The sequence below is a fragment of the Crotalus tigris genome, unplaced genomic scaffold (genome assembly GCF_016545835.1).
Source record: "Crotalus tigris isolate CLP2741 ecotype Arizona unplaced genomic scaffold, ASM1654583v1 scf7180000017560.2302168, whole genome shotgun sequence".
Lineage (NCBI taxonomy): Eukaryota > Metazoa > Chordata > Lepidosauria > Squamata > Viperidae > Crotalus > Crotalus tigris.
In genome coordinates, this window is record NW_024096474.1 from 1079711 (window position 1) to 1103009 (window position 23299).

Consider the following 23299-nt stretch of genomic DNA (forward strand, 5'->3'; position numbering starts at 1 on the left):
GAGTTAGAAGGGAACAGTCTCTCACCCTATTTGAAATGAGAAATGTGAAACAGCACTTTTCTCCTATTGTTTAAATAGCCTCGAAGCAGAAGTAGAAAAGCACTTTGGATAACAGCCCTCCTGCTCTTTTAGAAAACAAAGAGGAGACAAAGGCAGTGTATTACTTGACTGATGAATGGCACAAATCACTCAAGAAGCAAAGCATTTAGTCCTGGGCTTGATGAGCTGCCTGAGCTTGTCATAGCACATGCCATGATGGTGGTCATGCAACAGCTAAAGTCTTTCTGGTACTGCAAGTTCTAAAACATAAAAAACAAAGTAGTGAAAATACATCCCACATCCGAGTGGTCTTCTGAAACCAAAAAAATTACTACTTCCCATGGCATCTCTACAGGAAGCTAGAACATTTAGGACTCTTCCAAAAATGCCTGTTGAGTATCGCTCTGTGTTAGTACCTTCATCCTGCTGAGTAATCCTAGCTGGTTATCAGAAATGCAGGGACTGACAACAAGATCACTAATCAAACATGTGGTAAGGAAGTAGGGGAACTCAGGCACAAAACAGGTTATGTAGGAAGTAAACACAGGGTCAGTCAAAAAGGACTCAAATGGCTATACACCAATGCACAGAGTATGATGAATAAACAGTGTGAACTAGAAACTGAAGTAAATGAGGCAGATATGATATTGTTGCCATTATGGAAACTTGGTGGGATGAAACCACAAATGGAACACACAGTTAGAGGGATTTAAATTATTTAAAAGAAACAGACCAAATAAAAGAGGAGGTGGAGTTGCTCTCTATATAAGAAATGACTACATCTCTATAGAAATAGAGCACAACAATGATGAAAACTGCCCTGAATGCATTTGGGTCAATATAAAAAAAGGGGGGGAAACGACATTGCCATAGGTGTATACTATAGGCCACCCAACCAAACAGAGGAAATAGATGAACTTTTTGCTAGTCAGTTAACTAAGGTATGTAGGAAGCATATCACAATAGTAATGGGGCACTTTAACTACCCTGACATCAATTGGGACACAAACTCTGCACCAAGTGGAAGATCAAACAGGTTCCTGACAAACCTAGCAGACAACTTTGTCTTCCAAAAAGTGGAGAAGGAAACTAGGGGATCAGCCATAATGGACTTAATTCTCACTAACAGAGATGAAATGATAAAAGGTATTGAAGCTACAGGAACCTTGAGGGGAGTGATCATGCAATATTGGAATTCAACATTATGCAAGCACAAGCAATAGAAAAAGTCAAACTAGAGACTTAGACTTTAAGAGAGCTAATTTCAATAAACTTAGAGAAAGCTTTGAAAAGTGAGATTATAAAAGTCCAGTCTAGCACAATACCAATGAAGAAAAAAAGCAACAGCTCTCAAAAGAAATCAGCACGGTTGCCTAAAGAATTCTCTGATATATTGAAAGACTAAAAGGATAAGTATAAAAAGTGGAAAGAGGGGAACATAACTAAGGCAAAATATCACCAATTAGCCCAAGCCTGCAAAGATGAAGTGAGAAAAGGTAAGGCTCAAAATGAACTAAGGCTTGTGACAAAAGTCAAAAGTAACAAAAAAAGCTTCTTTCAACATGTAAAAAACAAGAAAAAAGTCAAGCAAATGATTGGTCCATTAATGGGAGAAAGTGGCAAAAAGGTGACAAGCAACACAGAGAAAACAGAACTGCTTAACTCATTTTTTGCATCTGTCTTTACACAAAAGGAAAAAAACAGTCCAACCTATCAAAAACAGTACCATAAAAAACAGATGAGGAATACAAGCTAAAATAGGCAAGAAAATGGTAAGTGAACACCTGTCCACCCTAGATGAGTTTAAATCACCAGGACCAGATGGATTACACACCAAGGTTCTTAAGGAACTGGCAGACATGATCTAGAACCATTGAACTATATCTTTCAAAGATCCTGGAGCACTGGGAAACTACTGGAGGATTGGAAAAGAGGTGATGTAGTTCCCATCTTCAAAAAAGGAAACAAAATAGATCCAGAAAACTACAGCTCTATCCGCCTGACCTCAGTATCTGGGAAGATTCTGGAAAAGATAATCAAGCAACGAATCAGCAAACACTAAAGGCAAACAAAGTCATAACCAAAAGCCAACATGGGTTTGTCAAAAACAGATCATGCCAGACAAATCTTATCACATTCTTTGATAAAGTGGCAAAATTAGTGGACCAGAAGAATACTGTGGATATAATTTACTTGGACTTCAGTAAGGCATCTGATAAAGTAGACCACAATCTACTACTTGATAAGATAGAAAAATGTGGGTTAGACAGCATCACCACCAGATGGGTTTGTAGCTGGCTGATCAACCACATTCAACGTGTGGTCCTCAATAGAACTACATCTACATGGAAGGAAGTATATAGATATCGAAGATATTGAAGAGTAATGGGCCTCTGTTTTAGGCCCATTACTCTTTAATATCTTCATCAATGATTTGGATGAGGGGATAGATGGAGAACTCATCAACTTTGCAGATGACACCAAGCTGGCAGGAATAGCCAACACTCCAGATGATAGGCTTAAGATACAGAAGGATCTTGACAGACTTGAACATTGGATGCTGTGTAACAAAATGAAATTCAATAGTGAAAATGTCTGAAATGTATAGGGTTTCCTGCCTGAGTAAGGGGTTGGACTAGAAGACCTCCAGGGTCCCTTCCAAGTCCTATTCTATTCTATTCTATTCTATTCTATTCTATTCTATTCTATTCTATTCTATTCTATTTGGATTTCCAGGTACTAGAAGTGCATTTGATACTCTTAAAGTTTGGAATCAAAATCCTTTGTTCTTCCACAACTGTTCTTTCACAGATATCTATGATTCATTTATTTATTACATGTCGTACTACTGTAATCTACAGGGTCTCTTGGTGATTAACAATTAAAGAGAGATGATTATAATGCCCACAAAAAACAAAAATTAAGTTAAATAAAAAATAAAAATGAAGCAACAACAATCAAAATAATAATCATCCTATTCTCCAGAAGGGCTCTGTTTTCATTAGTTCCTGGAAGATGTTCAAAAGACTGCTAGTCTAATTTCTAAAGGGAGCTATTCCACAGAACTGAGGCCATAACTAAAAAAACCAGCATTTCTGTGTTTTACACTCCAATTGCCTCTTGAAATTGGGAAATACTAGCAGTTTTTCCTGGGAAGAATGAATCAGAGAGATTAATTTTGGGAAAAGGCGGTTTGGCAAGTGCCCATATGCCCAGCCATGCAGGACTTTATAGGTGAAAGCATTTTGGATTGTATCCAGAAACTCACTGGAAATTAATGCAAGTTCCACAGCTAAAGGAAACAAGTGCCAGTTAACAAGCAGGTTAACAAGCATTTTGTACCAGCTACAAAATTCAAATGGTCTTCAAAGGCAGCTAGATTATCTTGAAGGTGAGATCCAGTGACCTGCTGCAAATATGATTAGCAATTGTGCTGGAAGTTCTGGATTGCTGCTCTTTCCTCTGGTCATTTGTTATTCTTATGGTTTGCCCTCTTTATTAGCATTTTGTTTCTGGCTTCCTTTCCTACCCTCCATCTCTCCCCTACTCTGATTTTGCTAGCAACTTATCTCCAGACTTTCAATAAAGCAGAGCAGAGAAGGGCAAAGCTGTCAGCCCTTTGAGATAGGCCAGGTCAAGAAATAGAGACAATTCATACTAAACAAATTCATGATAGGATTATTGGGGTTGTATGCTTCTTTCTATCTCTGGAGTATTAAACTCTTGTCCAAGTCTCTCCTTAATGGCTCATTTCTTCCTTTCACCATATAATGGCACTTTCATACCTTGCACAAGATCAGCTTGATTTTTTTTAAAAAACAAGAGCAGAATTTCACTATTTTATGTAGAAAAGAAGAAGGGGTGTAATAATAATATTTACATAATATTTCATTTTGACAGTATTTGAGAACAGTAGGTCTCCATTATTTTACTGGGGGAAGAGTGGGCATATTTGCCTAATTCTGCATTAGTATTCTCAAGGGACTGGTAAAGTCTTGCCATTAGAAGCTGCAATCCTATTTTACCTCACTGTAATTTCCAGAATATATAACACAGGTCCTTGAACTGTGGCTTCGTTGCTTATCAATATTTGTCAGTTTCAATCGCCCATGAAATAAAAGTTATAACTCAACAACTAGCCTATTTCAATAAGACCTCTTTGTAAAAACATAGCATCTAAGGGTTGAAGAAATGTTGGCAATTATCTAATCCCTTTGTTCAGTTGCTAAGTCTTCACAAACCCTACCCCATTTAGGTAGTGAGTAGGTAATCTCACCCACTACCTAAACGAATCCATTACTATAGCATCCCTGACCGAGAGCTGCCACCCCCTCAGTTAAACACCTCCAGCAAAGGAAAGTCCACTGTTACCACTCCAGTCACATTGGCTGGTAAGGCTCCTTACAAAGAATGTACAATTATTCTGGTCTGTGACTCCTAATCTTTTGTTCATTTGACTGAGGGACTTTTCTTTGCTCTTCTGTTTCAGAAACGTTACAAAGCATTGGCCTTTGAGTCTTCTGTGTCAGCCTTGTAGTTTTAGATAGCTATATTTGGTTTGTGGTAAGTCTTCAGTCCTTGAATGAAAAAGGGATAATATTCAGAGAAAGCAGTTAAATTCTCACAGAAAATGTCAGGTGCTCTTGGAAAACATAACAGTGTATAGGAAAGATTTTGAGTTGTGGGGTGAAGAAATGCTGTCTAGGGAAGGGTCAGATAAGAGACTCCACAGTTGCACAATGGTCAGAAAGAGAGGCTCGAAGGCCCCCTCCCTAGCTTCTCAGGCTGTAAATGAGATTGTACTTTCAGACTTGCAAGATTCTGTTAATGAGGTCTTACAATAAAGTACAATTATCTCATTGTTTCCTGTCTAATCTACCCAGGAAGGCTGACAAACAAGCACAAATAGTAAGAAAATAAAACTCCAGAATTTCTTAGCATCCAGTTCCATTGCCAAATGCATATACATAACTGCATACGGTCACTCTGAGCTAGACATCTCCTTTCCTTTCCATCATCTAGACTTGTTGTCCTCACATCTAGACTTGTTCTAACAACTTCATAAAGCTTGCTTCAATAATAAAGTTCTTTCGGCTTTTGGTTATGGCGGAAGCAGATGCTGGAAGACCAGCTCCGTCTTCCGTCTTCCGCATTTGATTTTGCTCTGCTGGGGGGACCCTGAAAAGGGTCGAAAGCTGCCCCATAGAGGCGGCAAGCAAGGAGAGGACCCTTGTTTTGATCATGGGGTGGTTGGCAGCCCTCCCATTTGATCTGAGGAAGGCCTCTAAACCGGCGGGGGAAAGACTGGCTACATTCGGATAGCCAGTCAGAAGTTGCTGTCAACAGAAGACACCAAGCACTACTAAGCAAGTTTACAGCAACGTAGATGAAACCGGGTGAGATCTAAGCCTCTCTTTATGAATTTTTCCTGAAAATCTGCCCGAAGAGAAGGTAAAGGGAATTTCCACCCCATTCTCTTAGAAAAGTGGCAAATTAATTACCCAGGGAAAAGGAGAAACCTATAAGACTAACTCAGAACTAATACATAAATATGACTTGGAAATTTGAGGACTAAAAATGTTTTCTAAGACTTTTTTTTTAAAAAAAGGCTGGAAAAGCTTATAAGTTTGGGTTTTAAAAACTGAAAACGGCTTTGAGGACATCTAGTGGTGAATGTATGGCACTACAATCTATTTTTGCCTAAAAGCAACCTGGCTTGAAGCCCAGAGTGAGATAAGACTTTGCCTGGCCTTGAAGCTTTGACTTTTGAGATTTGCAGCTGAGAAAATGGAACAGGCTTGGGACTGCTTATCTGTGTGGCAGAGACAATAATATCATTTTAAAATTGGCCTGTCTGAAATATGAACAAAAATACTGACTTCTAGAGCTGTATTGTGGATCTATTCTCCTGAAGAAGACATATATATACATACATACATATATATATATATATATATATATATATATATATATATATATATATATATATATATATATATATATATATATATATAATATTGCCAGATGTGATGGAACATTTTGGAATGCTTTTATAAATCTTGATTATTAAACAACTTGTAATAGTTCTTTTTTTTGCCCTGGACAAAAAGGATATTTTTCTCATTGGACAGAAAAAAGTGAACTTTATTTATATCTGCCTAGGGGAGGTTTAAGAACAACTAGTTGGTTGGACAAACTTATAAAGAGTACTTACAAAATATAAAATGGATGTTTCCTACTTAACTTTAAATGATGAAAAACCACCTTTAACACCTGTCTCCAGAAGCTTCAGTTTGCCAGATTACCAAGAAAATACTGATGAATAACAGAAAGAAATTCTCTCCATGTTGAAATCAATACAAGAAACAATCGCTTCAGCTCGTGATGAATTTAAAATAAACACAAAGGAGATAAAAGAACAATTTTTTAAATTTCAATCTACAAATCCAGAAAATAAATACAGAGCAATTCTGAAAACAGAAGGAAAAATAGAAAATGCTGACTCAAACATTTAGGATCTGAAGGAAGAAAATTGTGACCAGACTCAGATAAATGAAGACTTAGAAGAAACAATGAGAATATTGGAAATGGAGCAGACATTCTACAAATCAAAATCTCAGAACTTACTGGAGGATAAGGAAGGAGAGCTGATGGAATGGAAGAGAAAGCTGTCAATAGAACTGTGGGGAATTGGAGAAGGAGAGAGGCTGTTTAATGAATATCAACAGGCTGGTTCTTCCAAAAATACTTTAACTAAATTGATTCTCTCGACACAAATAATATATACAAAAATAGAGGAAGAACTATTTGATTATCCAAATGTACTAACTTGGAAAGTTAGTTGGCAAAGGAAGAAAGCTAGAGTAAGACTGAAAGAAACAAAATTCTTGACCTATTAGAGGAGATGTTACATTATCAATCTGATGTTTGAATAGGGTTAAGAATAGATTGTTAGAAATATTATAATTATTATAATTAGATAGGATTTGTAATCAGAATATCATATCTTGGTATAAAAAGGAAAAGAAGAATATGTTAAGAATTTTGAATAGGGGAAACTTTTGGTTATCCAACTATAACTTGTTTTGAAATTATAAATAATTTAGATATTTTGAACATGGACGGGGAAATAAAATTGTAAAAAGTGAAAATAGGATTTAGACTGAATAAATAGATATTGAATGGAAATGCAATTAAGATAAGTTTTGGTTAGAAAAGCTATTTTAACTGATATTATTGACATTTTTAGAAAAATATAATAAATATTGATAGGCAATTCTATATTTACTTACAATAATAAGAATTGTATTTGCTTAGTGTAGAAAAATGTTTATTACTAGAAGGGAATTAGAACTGAAAAAAGCGAAAATAGGATATAGATTGAATAAATGGATAATGAATTTAAATGCAATTAAAATATGCTTGGTTAAAAGATATTTTAAACTGACATTATTGATACCTTTAGAAAAATATAACAAATATTGATAGGCAATTGTATATTTATTTATAACAATAAGAGTTATATTTGCTTAGTGTGGAATAATGTCTATTACCAGATGAAGAGAGGATGTGTTGGAGGGTATAATATTGGATTAAGTATGAAGAAGCTTACATGTACCACAAAATGACTAATGGACCCAGTCTTCATGTTGTTTAATTAGGCACTTGATTGTCAAAATAGAAAATCAATAAAATATTTATAAAAAAATAAAATAAATTATTTCACTATTATATTTTATGCCAGTATACCCAGCTCTATGGATGCATACATATGTCTACCTCTGTATAAATCTTGTTTTGATATGGCTTTGCATATTTAAAGAAAATGCATTTGTCCCATGATTTTCCATAGTAAAACATTTTCTTTTTTCTTTAACATGGATTGTCTTATCTAGGTATTTTATATCCTTTTAAAGTTTATTTGGGGTAGAGAAATGAGAAAATTGGAAATTAATGATATTCACTCTCTGTATTGTGGGAAATGCAAATTATGTCTATTTACTTAAAAATGAGGATGGAGTAAAGTCCTGAAGCATCTCATCTTCTCTAAGTCAGCAATGTCCATGCAAAATGACCTTTTTCAGTGTTTTTTTTTTAAAAAAAGGATACATAATCCACTAACTTCTAGTGGAGCTGGTTGTATTTATATACTAGGTCCAACATTTTCCTTGGCAAATGTTCTTTCTTTAAACAAAAAAGGCTTCAGATTTCTAAAAATGACAAAGGCCTGAAATTTACTAGGGGCCCTTTGAGCTTTATATTTATCCACTATCTTAACTGTTACATGCTGCCATACCTGCTGAACAATCCCGTCCTTGGTAACCTTCCTCGCAAGAGCACAGGCCTTCTTGGCAGAATCCACGCCCACTGCAAGCGTTGAGGCACCTCAGCTGCCCACAGTCTTCCCCTACGTAGCCTTCTTGGCAGATGCAAGTCCCATTGGCACAGATCCCTTTCCCCAAGCAGTCCTCTGGGCATCTAAGCTCATTACAGTCTTCTCCAGCAAAGCCTTCTTCACAGATACATTCTCCGTCCACACAGAGTCCTCGGGAGCTGCAGTCAGTTGGGCAATGTGCCTCAGAGCAATCCTCCCCACTATAATCGCTGTCGCAAACACACTGGCCATCAATGCACACACCCCGGCTAGAGCAGCCGAGGGGACAGAGAGGCTCAGAGCAATTCTTCCCAGCCCAGCCTTCATCGCAGATGCACCCACAGGTTTCCAGGCTAAAGTTACCATGACTGCTGCAATGGGGGAGGTAATCCAGCTGCCCTGGAATTGTAAAAACAATTATTAATGCTGTATCCTTGGTACACTTCATACCTTCTTAATAATGAATACATGACCAGATCAACTCAACTCAAAGTGGCATCTATTGGGATGTCTTCAACAACTGCAATTGATGACTTTCTTAAATTCATAGTCCCTCCTCCCCTCTGCCCCCCCCCAAATACGATGGGCTACCTCTCTCCATTTACAATTCCCCACAGTGACTCCAATGTAGCATTTCAGTAAGGAATAAACATGACAAATAATTCTACATTTTCCTGGCATTAATGGAAGAAGGAGTTTCCTTTATGAAGGCAAGGAATGAGAAAGAAAATGGGAGAATGAGTGATGCCTGCAATGATATTGACCCAGCCATCACTGGAGTTGGGCTATGAGTTTCCTAAGAATATCTGGGTTGGTTAGGTGAAGTTGCAAGTCCTGGAAACCATTTAATGAAATATTACAAATAAGTGGAACACTATTGTCCCTGAATTCTAGGTGCTAGAGGTCTTGGGAAATAAAGTTATTCTGATGTTATCATGTCATGCTATGGACCTTCCCAGATTCTGTGGAATTTACAACACAGCTTCACAAAGGCCACAAAACATGAAGGGATTTCAAGTGTTGCAAAATACTTTGCCGATTGCTCATATTCATTGTAAGTGTTTTCCTCCTGGTATTGATTTTCCAAGCACATCTCAGGGTTTTTATTTGAGCAGCATCATCTCAGGTGCTATGAAGTACAAGAAATGTGATTCATCATGATGTTTGTGTTCTTAGAATGGATGCCAGGTGGCATAGAATCTCCATATCCAAGGGGGTCTTTCTGCCACCAGATGGTCACTCATGGGCATGCTGAATAGCATCCATCACAGGGAAAAGTGGCCCTGAGACATGTAATTTACAGGCCACTTAATGTCCTGGTGTCTGCAGGATGGCATCATTTAACATGCTGCTACAATAAAAGAATGAAAAAAGAGAAGTTAAGGAATTGGCTATGGGGTGGGGACTGAGAAAATCCTGGCTGGTGAAAAGTATTTCTACTACACCAAATGCCAAAGAACTTCTTCCCCATTATTCGCAAATTACATCTCTGTTCAATTCTGCTGTGATAACAGAGGCTGCTCCTCCGCTGAAGATACATTGGTGGTATTACTATCAAGTTTATGTGTGATAATTTGGGGTGGGGGTGGTGGGGGGGGGAGAAGGTGGAAGCAGAATGTATATTTTGAGATTTTATTATGAACATTTCTCCCCTGAGAAGGGTAGGATATCTTTTGGATAAAATTTACAATTGTTTACCTTCTTAGCTATAGATCAATTGCCATTCTTGATGGATACAAGTCTAAGTGCTAGTGCTATAATGTCATCTGCAAAATCATAAAAAATGTACTTCCTCTTTATACCCTTCATACTCTCAAAACCACCATTTACTATTTGGTATACAGCTATGAATGCACAAAAGTGAAATTACTGCAAATGGTAACTTTCCACAAAATGGGAAAAGTCATTTTCCAAGGATAGGTAGAAGAATTGTCCTTAAAAGAGATGGAACATATTGCCAAACTGTGAGCCCATCTTGACTTATCAGGCTCCCCGTGGTTTCTACTCTGAGAATTTACCCAACTGAAATGTTACTCGTGGCAAATTGCTTCCTGCTGCTTAGTCAATTCTGGCAAACAGCAAGAATCAACCTGTAATAAAGAAAAAGATGCAGATGTTGGACCCAACTTCTCAACTTTATGAAGAAAAAAAAAGGGTTGATGGCAGAGGACATAGGACAACATATTAACAAATTTTCTCAACCCTTAACAAATACTCTCCTCCCACATGGAAGGAAGGAGAAAATATATGGGAAGGAACATGTACATTATTCCCCATTCTTCTTATCAGGTTCATAGCTAAAATACTGCTGATTCTTTTACTGTACTATGTGTTTTGGGGGTGACAAAGAAGGAAATCTTTTTTATCTTCTTCCTCATAATCCCACTCCATACTGAACAGCAGAGAACAGTTTTAATAGAGTTCCCCTATCTGGGATGCAAAAATTCAAAACTCTGGATGCCATTAGATACTAGGGAAGTAAACTATCTATGCTGCTTTCTAGTTGTTCTAGTTGTTTTTGTAGCCCATATTCAGTAGGCCTAGTCCTAACTTCTTGGTGCACAATCTCTTCCTGAATATATCCACTTGCAGGGTAAGATCATATCTTGCTTTTGTGGTATAATTTCCTCTCCCCACAATTTTCCTTCTTTCTTTTTGCTACCAGCTATTTTTTTCACCTTTCATTTTTACAGTTCAATTACACCAATATCCTGTGGGCTTCAATCACTGCTTTTTGAGTGATTTGTTTTACAGATCTGATTTTCTTAAATCTTTTTCTGCTCACAAATACATTACTATGTACCAGGAATCCTCTGGAATTGCAAAACTGCTTTCTTATTTTTCTTCCTTATTACTAGGAAGTGTCTTCACTCTCATTACTTTCTCCCTTGCTTGCTTTAATGCTCTACCATTGGTAGTCCTGGAAGGAAAGCATAAAAACATCTCCATTTCAGAGCAAATTGCCAGTGTGAAATTCAAACAGCAGAGTCTCTAGCTGAGACATTTCTACCCTGGCTTCTCAAAGAGAATCCATACTTTCACCTAATAACTCCCCTTGCATTTTATATACTTTATAGATTCAACTCTATTTTTAAACTTGATTTGCTTTAAATTATTTTTTTCTGGATGATCTGATCTTACAAAAAAAAAAAAAAAAATTAAACCTCCACAAGGTTGATTCTTGTTTGGCTTCTAAAAGAATAAATGGGGTCTGCAATAGAAGTTTGCAACATAAACAACTTAATGAAAAACATTGTTTTTTCTCTATCAACCATTTTCTGGTAAGGAAAATAACTCCAAGGACCTCATTAGAGGCCTTGCTCTGAATATCTGTATATTTTGAGCCTAACTAAATGATTATTTGAGGTGAGCAAGCATTTTCAGAGGTGGGTCCATATTGTGAAATGTCCTCTTAGGAAAGTTCACTTAGTCTTAGAATCTTCTGTTCTTGCTCTTTCAGGGTCATACCAAACTATCATTATTCACCCAAATGTTTTAATGTATGTACCTCTACATTATGTCAGTTATAACTTAACACTCTGGGGCTATATTTTTGAGTGATAGTTTTAGATATCTTTGTTTATTGACTTTTAATGGTTGTTTTTAGTCTTTCTTTTGAAAAGTTGGTGGTTTTGTACTTGCCATTCATACTTAGTGCATATTTAAAATGATTGATTTTTATAGATCTTACTCTTCTCTTTTATTGTTAAGTTCAGGCTATAGCTAGCTATATGACTGAAGAACAGCTCAGTTGTACTGCTCAAGCTTCTCCTCAAGGGAAAATTAAACAAATGGAATGGAATGGAATGGAATGGAATAGAATAGAACAGAACAGAACAGAACAGAACAGAACAGAATAGAATAGAATAGAATAGAATAGAGCTGGAAGGGACCTTGGAGGTCTTCTAGTCCAGCCCCTCGCTTAAGCAGGAAAACCTATACCATTTTAGACAAGTGATTGTCTAGCCCAGCGGTGGCGAACCTATGGCACGCATGCTGGAGGCGGCACTCAGAGCCCTCTCTGTGGGTACACATGCCGTTGTCCCAGGTTTGCCTCCCCCCATGACCCCCTCCTCACCAGCAACCCCTCTGGAGGAGAGTCACCCCCGAGCGTGGCCCATGTGAATGAGTGCAGCCAAGGACATGGCAGCCAGGCAGCATAGACAAGACTCTGCCCTCACGGCCCATCATGCACAGTTGATGCTGCAGGGCGCGGCCAGAGGGCGTGGCTGCCATGGTGCTGCTGGGCTGCCTGGGCAATCTGTGGTGGGCCCTGGAGATGGTGAGTGGCCCTGCGAGTAGGCGGGGTGGGGCCGGGGCAGGGGGTGGAGCGGGGGTGGGTCAGTTTTTGGGCACTCGGTCTTTAAAAGGTTTGCCATCACTGGTCTAGCCTCTTCTTAAAAATCTCCAGTGATGGAGCGCCCATGATTTCTGGAGGCAAGCTGTTCCACTGGTTAATTGTCCTCAGTGTCAGGAAGTTTCTCCTTAATTCCAGGTTGCTTTTCTCTTTGATCAGTTTCCAACCATTGTTTCTTGTCCTGCTCTCTGTTGAATTATGTGACCCCCTCTTCTTGGTGGCAGCCCCTCAAATACTGAAATACTGCTATCATATTTCCCTATTTTTTCTTTTCTTTAGACTAGCCAAACCCAAGTCCTGAAGCTGTTCTTCATATACTTTAGTCTCCAGGCCTTTAATCATCTTAGTTGCTTTTCTCTGAATTTTTTCCAAACTCTCAACATCTTTTTTGTGATATGGTGACCAAAACTGGCTCAGTATTCCAGGTGTGGTCTTACTAGGTTTTTATAAAGCGGTACTAATACTTCATGTGATCTTGATTCTATGCCTCTGTTTATACAATCCAGGATTGTATTAGCTTTTTTGGCTGCTGCTGCACACTGCTGGTTTATAGTCAAGTGATCGTCCACTATTCAGTTTTGGGATTTAATCTCACCCATTGTTTCCTACCCTCTCTAAATACAGGGAGGATAGCTCTGTAGTCTTATTGCACAGATGCTCTCCTTTCAGGATATTACTGTATAAATTGCTAAGAGGCTTGATCAGCCCAGGTTCTTCACCCCAACTCCATTTCCCCTGTGTTTTCAATTGAAGTCTTAACCTTTCTAGCCTCAGTCACTTTCAGATATATTCCAGGTAGTTTCTTATAATATTCTAACAAGAAAGGTACCATCCAGCCTCTCTTGTCTCAGCAGTGTTCTGTCTCATTTCTGATTTTTAGAATCCATATGCCCATTTTAGTCCTTTTTTCCCTCAGTGCCCTGGAGAAGACTCAATTCCTCAATCTAAACTACCACTGGAGGTGCCAGAGAGGAGACCAAACAAGCAGAAATACTTTAAAGAATACTTCTTCCTTTAGGGAATATTTTATACAATGAAAGAGAGAAAGAAAGAAAAAAAGAGAGAGAAAGAAAGAAAGAAAATATATGCAATTCTAGATCAGATAAAAAGGAGAGAAGAATTATAGATATTCTCCCAAAAGAAAATTATTTTACAATGAATTAAACTTTTATAATGGCAGCTGTCTTTGTTGAGAGCAAAAGAAATGGAAGTAAAAATGAATTATGCAAAGCAAAAAAAGTTTGAATTTGCAAATAAGCAAGGGAATTGGTTAGCATATAAATTGAGAAAAGAAAAAGAAAAAAATGAAATTAAAATTACAAGAAGGAAAAACTATAAAAACAGATAAACTAAAGCTGCAAAAAAGATTTCATCAATACTGCTCTAAATTATATAAAGGAGAAGAAATTTCCCTGGTAAAGACTGATGATTATTTAAAGAAACAAAATTTACCAAAGATCACAGGAAAACAGAAACAATTAATGAATGGGCCTATAACAATAAAGGAAATTTGTGAAGCTATAAAAAAAGTCTAAATTGGGAACATAGATGGACCAAATAGTTTACCAACCTCTTATTATAAAAAAATGAAGATGAATTATTACAACTGTAGCAAATTGTGATGAATTCTATTTTAGATATTGGAAAGATTACAGACAAAGAAGATTGTTTTAATTCAGAGGATTTTTATTATTTATTATTATTTAGTGTATGTGAGGACATGACAGAAGAGAAGTAAACATATTTATAATAAACAAACATAAACAGTTTTACAAGATTTTATTCATGAAGATCAGTGTGAGAGCTTTTACCTAAAAAAAGCTGAGGGACAATATTAGAAATATTTTGGATATCTTGAAATACTTGGAACAACATAATGTAAATCAGGGGCATTGATTTTTATTGATGCAAAAAAGACCTTTGACAAGTTGAATTGGATTTTTTGTTTTAAATTTTGGAAGATATGGACTTTGGGAGATATGGAAGATATAGAGTTTTTTTATTAAATGAGTAAAATCAATTTATACCACACAAAAGGCACAGATAATTGTAAAAGGAGAAGTAGCAAAACTCTATGAGATATAGAAAGGAACTTCTCACCATTGCTATTTATTTTAGCTTTGGAAGCACTGAACACGAGATGAGAGAATTGTTGGAGTGAAGATTTAAAAAGAAACCTTTTAAGGGCATTTGCTGATGACCTGGTAATAATTTTGGAAGATCCTCTAGAAGAAATGGAAAAACTAAAGGATTTAGTTATGTTGTCATTGTTTGGGAGAATTTCAGTGATAAAAAGGAACGTTTTGCCAGGAATGATGTTTTTATTTCAAACAATACCTATTATGACAACTGATCAGTTTAAACTGATTTAAACAATGGCATAAAGATATATCCAAGTTTGAATTGAAATGGGAAAAAACCAAGAGATAAACATAAAACGCATCAAGATGCAGAGGAATGAGGAAGAGGATTAGGACTGCTTGATCTAAAATTGTATTTTGCAACCTGCTGCTTAGTCTACAGTAGATGAAAGAATGGGTTTTGTGGAGAAATGAAAGAACTTTAGAATTAGAAAAGCACAATTTGAGGTTTGGATGGCATGGCTTTTTATGGAATGATAACGCTAACATTAATACAGATTTTAAGAATCATTATATTAGAAGTACCAGTATCATACTGAGAATTTGGCATAGATATAAACCCAAAGTATTCACAAAAATCCCTCTATTCCTCTATCCCAGCACAAGAAGCATTTTACAGGAGGTTGGTTAACTTATTGAGAGTCATTAGAATAGGAAATCAAAAGAGCAATTGGTAGCAGGGGGGTTTAGTTTTAAATGTTTTCATATGCACAGTTAAGAAGGGGTTGGACTAGATGACTTCCAAGGTCCCTTCCAACATTATGGATCATCGCACAGTAAGCCAGATATTCAGACTGGATTTGGCATTTTGTTTACCTATCGAGTCCTTACCCAGGACTTGGGATAGGCAGATGTGGATGTTTGATGGTATTACAAATATCATCGCAGGATGGAAGCAGTTCCTAGTAAGGCTGCCTTTTGCAATTGACTAATAGCGAATTTGTCAATGCCAATGGTGTTCAAGTGGTGCTCCAGTTGTTTTGGGATTGCACCCAAGGAGCCTATTACTATTGGTACTACCCTTGCTTGCTTTTGCCACAGTCTTTCTATTTCTATTTGTAGGTCTTTGTATTTTGTTATCTTCTCCAGTTCTTTCTCGTCTATTCTGCTGTCTCAAGGCACTGCCACGTCCACTATCCAGACTTTTTTGTCTTTCTTATCGACAATTGTTAAGTCTGGGGTGTTATGTTGCAGGTGCTTGTCTGTTTGAATTCTGAAGTCCCAGAGCAGTTTAATTTTATCATTTTCTATGACTTTCCCTATTTTATGATCTCACCAGTTTTTGCTTACAGGCAAATGATATTTTTTGCAGATCTTCCAATGCACCATTGTTGCTACTTTGTCATGCCACTGCTTGTAGTCAGTCTGTGCAATCTTCTTGCAACAGCTTACCAGGTGGTCCACTGTTTCTTCAGCTTCTTTGCATTGGCGGCACTTACTGTCTGTTGCCGTCTTCTCAATTTTGACTTTATATGCATTTGTCCTTAAGGTTTGGTCTTGTGCAGTCAAAATTAGTCCCTCAGTCTCTTTCTTCAATTTTCCTGCTCTTAGCCATTGCCAGGTCTTGTTATTATCTGCTTTCCCAGCTATTTTTTTAAGGTATTGGCCATGTAGTGCTTTGTCTTCCCATGCCTTTATTCTTTCGTCATTTGGTTTTTCTTGTAGACCAGTTTGGTCTCTCCAGTAGTCAGTAAGCCTTCCTGATATACTAATTTCAGTGCATCTTCATCATTGTTCTTCAGATATTCTTCCAAAGCCATTTTTTCTTCTTCAACCATCTGATGTACTTGTAGCATTCCACGCCCACCTATTTGCCTTGGTAAATAAAGTCTATCAATGTCACTGCGTGGATGAAGGTCATGATTCATTGTCATTATTTTTCTGGTCTGCCTATCCATTGCTTTTAGTTCTGCTTGAGTCCAGTCCACTATTCCAGCTGTGTACCTAATGACTGGGATTGCCCAGGTGTTGATTGCCTTTATGGTATTTCCTCCATTGAGTTTGGACTTTAAGATCTTCTTCACTCTCTTGATGTATTCACCTCTAATCTTTTTCTTGACTTCAGTGTGCTTGATGTTGTCAGCTTGAAGGATACCCAAGTATTTGTAGTAATCTTCCTCATCCAGACTCTTAATGTTATTTTCGTGGGGCATCTTGATTCCTTCAGTTTTCACTATTTTTCCTTGTTTGATAGTAAGTGTGGCACATTTGTCCAAGCCAAACTCCATTACAATATCTTGGCTATATATACGGACAGTGTTGAGCAGCGATTCTATTTCAGATGATGTTTTTCCATACAGCTTCAGATCATCCATGTAAAGGAGGTGGGATAGTCTGGTAGATGTTTTTGATGTTTGATAGCCATGTCCTGAGTTATTCAGTATTGTTGACAGAGGAAACAGTGCAATAACAAATAGTAATGGTGATAATGAATCTCCTTGAAATATTCCTCTCTTGATATTAACCTCTCCCAGTCTCTCACCATTGATCTGCAACTGTGTCTTCCATTGTGCCATCGATCTTTGCACAAATTTTCTGATGTTTCTACTGACTCCTGTTATTTCTAGGCACTTTATTATCCAGTCATGTGGCAGAGAGTCAAATGCCTTTTTGTAGTCAATCCATGCCACATTCAGGTTGGTCTTCCTTTTCTTGCAGTTTTCCAAGATCATTTTGTCTATTAGGAGTTGATCTTTTGTTCCTCTGCTATGGGGCGGTTTCCTTTCTGCTCAGGTGGAAAGAGATTGTTTTCAACTAGATGCTGTTGTACTGCATCAGCTACCACACCAGTTAGTAATTTGAAAGTTGTTGGTAAACAGGTAATTGGCCTGTAGTTGCCTGGTGATGCCCCTTTTGCTGGATTTTCATTATTAGGTAGGTTTTCCCAGTTGTTAGCCACTTTTCAATTTCTCCTCCTTGTAGATGACTTCCAAGGTCCCTTCCATCATCATCATCATCATCATCATCATCATTATTATTACTATTATTATTATTATTATTATTATTATTATTATTATTATTAAATATTTAAAGTAGATAGCAGGACATTTAGAACTGAGCAGCATAAGAATTTGAAGTTGAACTATGTACAAATCATGGGCTTATAAATACTAAAATATATAAACTTTGATTGAAACTTGAAACAGAAAAAGAACAAGTGAAAGACTATGATAAATGGACTAAGAACTTTGGACACAATACACCAGTGAAACAGTGGGGAAATATGTGATTAAAATGATTGAGGTTTACATTACAAATTTACATTGAAATTTATGTTATAGCCTACTATTTTTTTAATAAAATGATATATGACTCCATAAAAATTGTAATGTATAAAGGTACTTCAAGTTTATGTTGGAAATATGGAAAACATGAAGGGTTATTTTATCATGCCTGATGGACTTGTAAAAAAAGTTAGAAATTTCTGGTTTCAAATATACCCGTGTTTTCTCCAAAATAAAACCTACCCAGAATATAAGCCCTAGCTTGATTTTGGGGGATGGGCTTAATATAAGCCTTACCCCCAAAATAAGCCCTAGTTTTGGGGTGAGGCACATGCCTAAAAATCAAGTTAGGGTAGGGGTGGAGCTTACCATTGCAGCCAGGTCTCCCATGCATCGACACTTGCCTCCCCGGCCCACTTCTTCTGTGGCTGAAGAAGCAGCTTCATTCTGCAACTGAAATGGAGTTTGGACCTGCATTTTGCAGTCAAAAGCCTTTCTGGAAGGTCTGTGCAGCCGAGACCTGAGCTATGGGTTGGATCTGTAGCTCGGTTCTTGGCTGCATAGGCCTTCCAGAAAGGCCTTTGACTGTGAAATGCAGAACAGAGCTCCATTCTCAGCTGCATCATGAAGCTGCTACTTTGGCTGCAGAAGAAGTGGGCCAGCTGGGCAGGGCTGTTGATGCCGCCGCCGTGAGGTGAGTGGCAAAGACACCCCCTCCCAAAAGTAAGACCTGGTACCTATTTTGGAGACAATAAAATAAAATAAAATAAGACCAGGTCTTATTTTTGGGAAAACACAGTATATATAACGATACAAAGATCAACATTCAAATGAAATCAGAATTTTTCTTGCTGGGATTAAAGGACACTCAATTAGAAAAGAGCCATGGAAGTTTTTTCTTAAATATGATTACTGCTGCAAGATTATTATATCAGCAGAAATGGAAAGACTTTGAAATAACACAAGGGGGAATGGTTGGTGAACTAGCATAGAGGGCAATGTAAACTTGTTTGATTAAAAAAATATCAACAAGTACATTTATCAGTGACTGGAAACACCTTGGACTTTTTGCTGAAAGAAGAGAAAAATGAATTTGTGATTTATGAATTTGAAGATTAGAAAGGGTAGCTTATAAAAAAAAGGAAATTATGATGTAACCTTAAAGAGAGGGGGTAAAATATAAATGCATTTATAACCTCTGTCAAAATGAACAGAAGCCATTTCTTTATATATTTTTTCTTTCTTTTCTATTTTCTTTCTTCTTACTCATTTTTTATTTTCTTTGCCTCTTTTCTAATATCTGCACTGTTTTTATCTTGTTAAGAATCTCTTCAATAAAAATTATATATATTTTTTAAAAAGTGCTTTTTTCTTTGATGACATTTTCCCAGGTCTAGCATATTTTCTGTGTACTATCTATCCCTTTTGGAACCAAGATTCATTATGCCAACAGCTCTCTTCAATAACATTCTAGCACAATGGCCTGCTGTTTCTTTAGTTTTGAAGAACAGATTTGTAGAGCTGACCAAGTGAACCATGTCTTTTGAATGAGTAAACTGACAGGTTTCCAATGAATTCCACAAAGCTTTGCTGTTTGCTATTCAGAGAGAACCCATATGAACAATTCTGTTTCCATTGAAAAAGTTGTTGTTGCTGTTGATTGCATTTTATTTTGCTAAAGATGCAATGTCACACACATTTAAATATGTGCCCTTGTTACATGATCACAAGTGATTGAAAGCTGTTCATTAGTAATCAGATACATGATTATTTGTCTCAATGACACAGATGTGAAAATTGCTGCATTCCTTGGCTCTGTTCAGAAGTTCATTTTCATCATATAAAAGGGAGAATGAGGCTGGGTTTCCTGCTCATCACTCATTATACATATAGTTTTTACAATTATCTAGGATTTATATTGCACGGAGAACATATACTCATAGTGGATTCTACTTTTGAGAAGAGCTGCCCATCCATCTTCTCATTCCAAATTGAGGAAGCCAGAAAGAATGAGTGCTAGTTTTTGACTATCCCATAAGATCTCGTAAGATCCCTTCTGAAAACAGTGCCATCTCATTGGACCTAGAAAATGTGGCTTTCTGTCACGATGCCTGCCTGTAGAACAGCTTCTCCCTGAGATTTGAACGGCCCTGACTTGGTTGGCCTTCTAGAAGCCCTTAAAAATCTGATTCTTCCTTAAGGCTCTAGAGTCCAGATGATAAAGGAGTCCAACTTCTTCGTATTGCTTTTGTAAGTATGTTTCACTTTTTAATGCTTTGATAGCTGACTGTGTAAATTAGCAGAATGAATGAATGAATGAATGAGTGAATGAATGAATGAATGCTACCATAGCTAGGCTGAAAAATCTAGAAAACCACTCAATGGCAGTAAAAAATTTCTGCATCCCTTCCCTGCTGTCTAGCGGTCATCTGGATCTTTTCAGTACAGGTATAGTGACCATAGGAAGAGGGTAAGATTGAATGAATTCCCTTCCCTTGATGCTTTGTATAGCTGCATGAGGGAAAAAAGGGCTCTTTCATTTTTTTGCAAGCTATAAAGGGGCTTGTTCTCCTTTTATGATGCTACAGGGATGGCAGTATACAACTTGTTCTTTTGATTATTATTATTTCCTGTTCTAACTTTGATTGGTCTCCTTAAAATGGGGGAGCAATTGACTCCCTGTTTCAAACACTGTTAGGTTGCTTATGCATCAAAACTTTAACACACTTTCTCAAACTCTGTAGATAATTCTCTTAAACTTTCTTTTTCTTCACAGAAATAAGAAAGGATTTGGTGAAGTCTTTAATATTTAATTTTGTCATGGGAGATACAGTCATAGTGCAGATTTTCGCAAATTTGTAAACTTTTCCCTAGAATAATCAGGAAATATTGCTAGTTGAGAGGGGAAGGCACAGAATGGTAACCATTGGCTACTTTCAAGCAATACTTCAGAGGAACAATGTCTGCTACTGCTTCTATCTATCAATAGCAATTTTGGACAGTGCTGCTACCAGAGGTAAACCTCGTTCCACAAACCTTTTGAAGAGATTCTGTACCCTCTGAAAAAAAGATCCATTAACCTGCATGCATAGTAGTAAAAGGAGTGGAACAGAGACAGTTATTTTTATAAAAAGAACAAAGTGTAAGGAAAGAAAACAGAGTGAAACATGAATCTAAGCCTGCTAATAAAGAGTAAAACTAAAGAGGATGTCAAGACTTTGAAATTTGGAAGCAGAATGGAGTATTCAGTGTATTCAAGCTTCAAGCAAATGACTCCAAACTCATTCTTTCACCTTTGACATTTCTTAGCTCCTAGGAGGACCTCATGGCATTAGTTACTACCTGTGGCTGCATTTTCTTGACAGCAATTGGAGTTGCATTGGTCTCGGAGTATAGACACCTCCCTTTCCAGCATCTCAATCCTGCTCAGCAGCTCCTGTATGTCCCGGGAGGAGGCGGCACACTTGCAAGTCTGTTTGGGGAGGTTTATCTTGTGGGTGAAGGTGACCTGGCTCTCACTGTCTGAGGTCTGCTCGGTGTATTCCGTCATCCGGTCATCTTCCGAACTCACCTCTGGGTCAGATGAAGCCTCTAGGGATGAGGAGCAGAGGCTGTCCAGAGGCACATTAATGTTGTATATGTGGCTGAAGACCATGGGTTGCTCTTTGACAGGGGATGTGTAGTTAGCAAAGCTGCCTTCTTCATCAGTCACCTGTTTTTTAACTCTCTCTGTCATCACTTCCAGGCGGCATTCAAAGGGTCTGAAGATGGCCAACAGCATTACATTGAGGCTAACCACCACATTTCTTAGGATCACATTTTTGCCATCTGCCCTCATTTTCTTGAGAAAGACAGGAAACTTCTACGCCAGCCTTGGGAAGCGCGGAAGGAAGACCTGCAATGAAGCACAGCAACATATTGTTACAAGTAGCTCCTAAGAAAATCTGGTGACAAAGATCAGGATAGCATTTCTATGCATGGGAATAACACTGCATAGGATAAGGTAGAAAGGTACAAGCTAGCCTGCCACAGGCATCCATTTGCAATCCATCCCAATCAAAATACTTTTCTAATCTATAGTAAAAGAAAGGGCGACTGAACTCTTGCAACCACTATTGTTTGTGATTTTTTCCCATTTGCAAAGTGCTTCATAATCTCAAGACTGTGTGGAACCTTCCCATCTGGTTAAACCAGAGAGCTGCTCTGCCTTTATACAGAGTCAGTCTCTGAGCTGCCGGTGCTGAGTAGTTTTCTTGTCCTGCCTTTCTTCAGTCAGGACAAACACCACCTGAATCTGAGGCTGTCTGAGGAAAAGATGTCTGAGCTATGCCAGATTCTCTCAACCATAGCTCTAGCGCAATCTCTCGGTCCCTATTGCATGCTGAAATACTTATTTGCGTGCGAATGCAGGTTCTCGCACTTTGGCCTTACTTTAGTTTTTTCCAAACTTTTGTGAACTTCCCAGTGCTCAGTTTTAGGCTATCAACTCTCTGGCCCAGCAACCTCTTGCTTGATTCTTGGTCTTTAAAATTAAAAAAATTAATTGCTCAAAATAATTACTGCAGTAATTATAATTGTTAAGTACCATGACAATCTGGAGAAGCATCTGGAGTGGCAATATTAATTGGCTGAGAACTGTTTTCTACAGTGCTATGTAATGCCATTGGAAGGAGCCCATTGATTTATGCCTATTGGATCTGAGCAGTTTCTTTAGCTATGTTGGAAAGACATTTGTAGTTTTTCAGCTTAGCTGACTGGTTCTAATGAGATGGGTACAGTCCACATCAGAAGGAGGAATACTTCCTTATCCCTCTAAAACATTTATTCTGCACATATTGATTGGCATTGGGGGAAAAAAAGAATGAAGTATTAAAATACCGATAGTGATTATTTCAAGTATGCCTTCATCTCAGTCCGTGTAAAGTTCTCCAGAAATGCAGAGCTAGTTTAAGGCTGCTGCCTTAGATATAATTAAAAGACCCTGCACAATATTTAGTTTATTTACGTTTCTGCTTAAGAGACACAAATATTACAAGTTGCTTATTACAAGTCATTTCACCTCCCACTTGCACACAGAATGATTTGTAAAGTACCTTTATCTACATCAGGGCAACTTTCCATTCTGGTATTGATTTGCACCCCTGGGAGTTAAATCCAAACTCCA

The 23299-nt window shown here is 37.6% G+C and overlaps 1 protein-coding gene across 3 annotated transcripts in view; it reads right to left on the reverse strand.

The window, feature by feature from the left end:
• Positions 1-23299, reverse strand: part of TNR (tenascin R) — a 578617-nt gene that overhangs the window by 96209 nt on the left and 459109 nt on the right. For all 3 annotated transcript variants that reach the window (XM_039348585.1, XM_039348594.1, XM_039348604.1), the window contains 2 exons: positions 21478-22030; positions 8336-8812 (listed from right to left, as the gene is read on the reverse strand). In XM_039348585.1, coding sequence (XP_039204519.1) covers positions 8336-8812; positions 21478-21973 — 973 coding nt within the window. In that variant the 5' untranslated portion in view covers positions 21974-22030. The remainder of the gene's footprint in view (positions 1-8335; positions 8813-21477; positions 22031-23299) is intronic.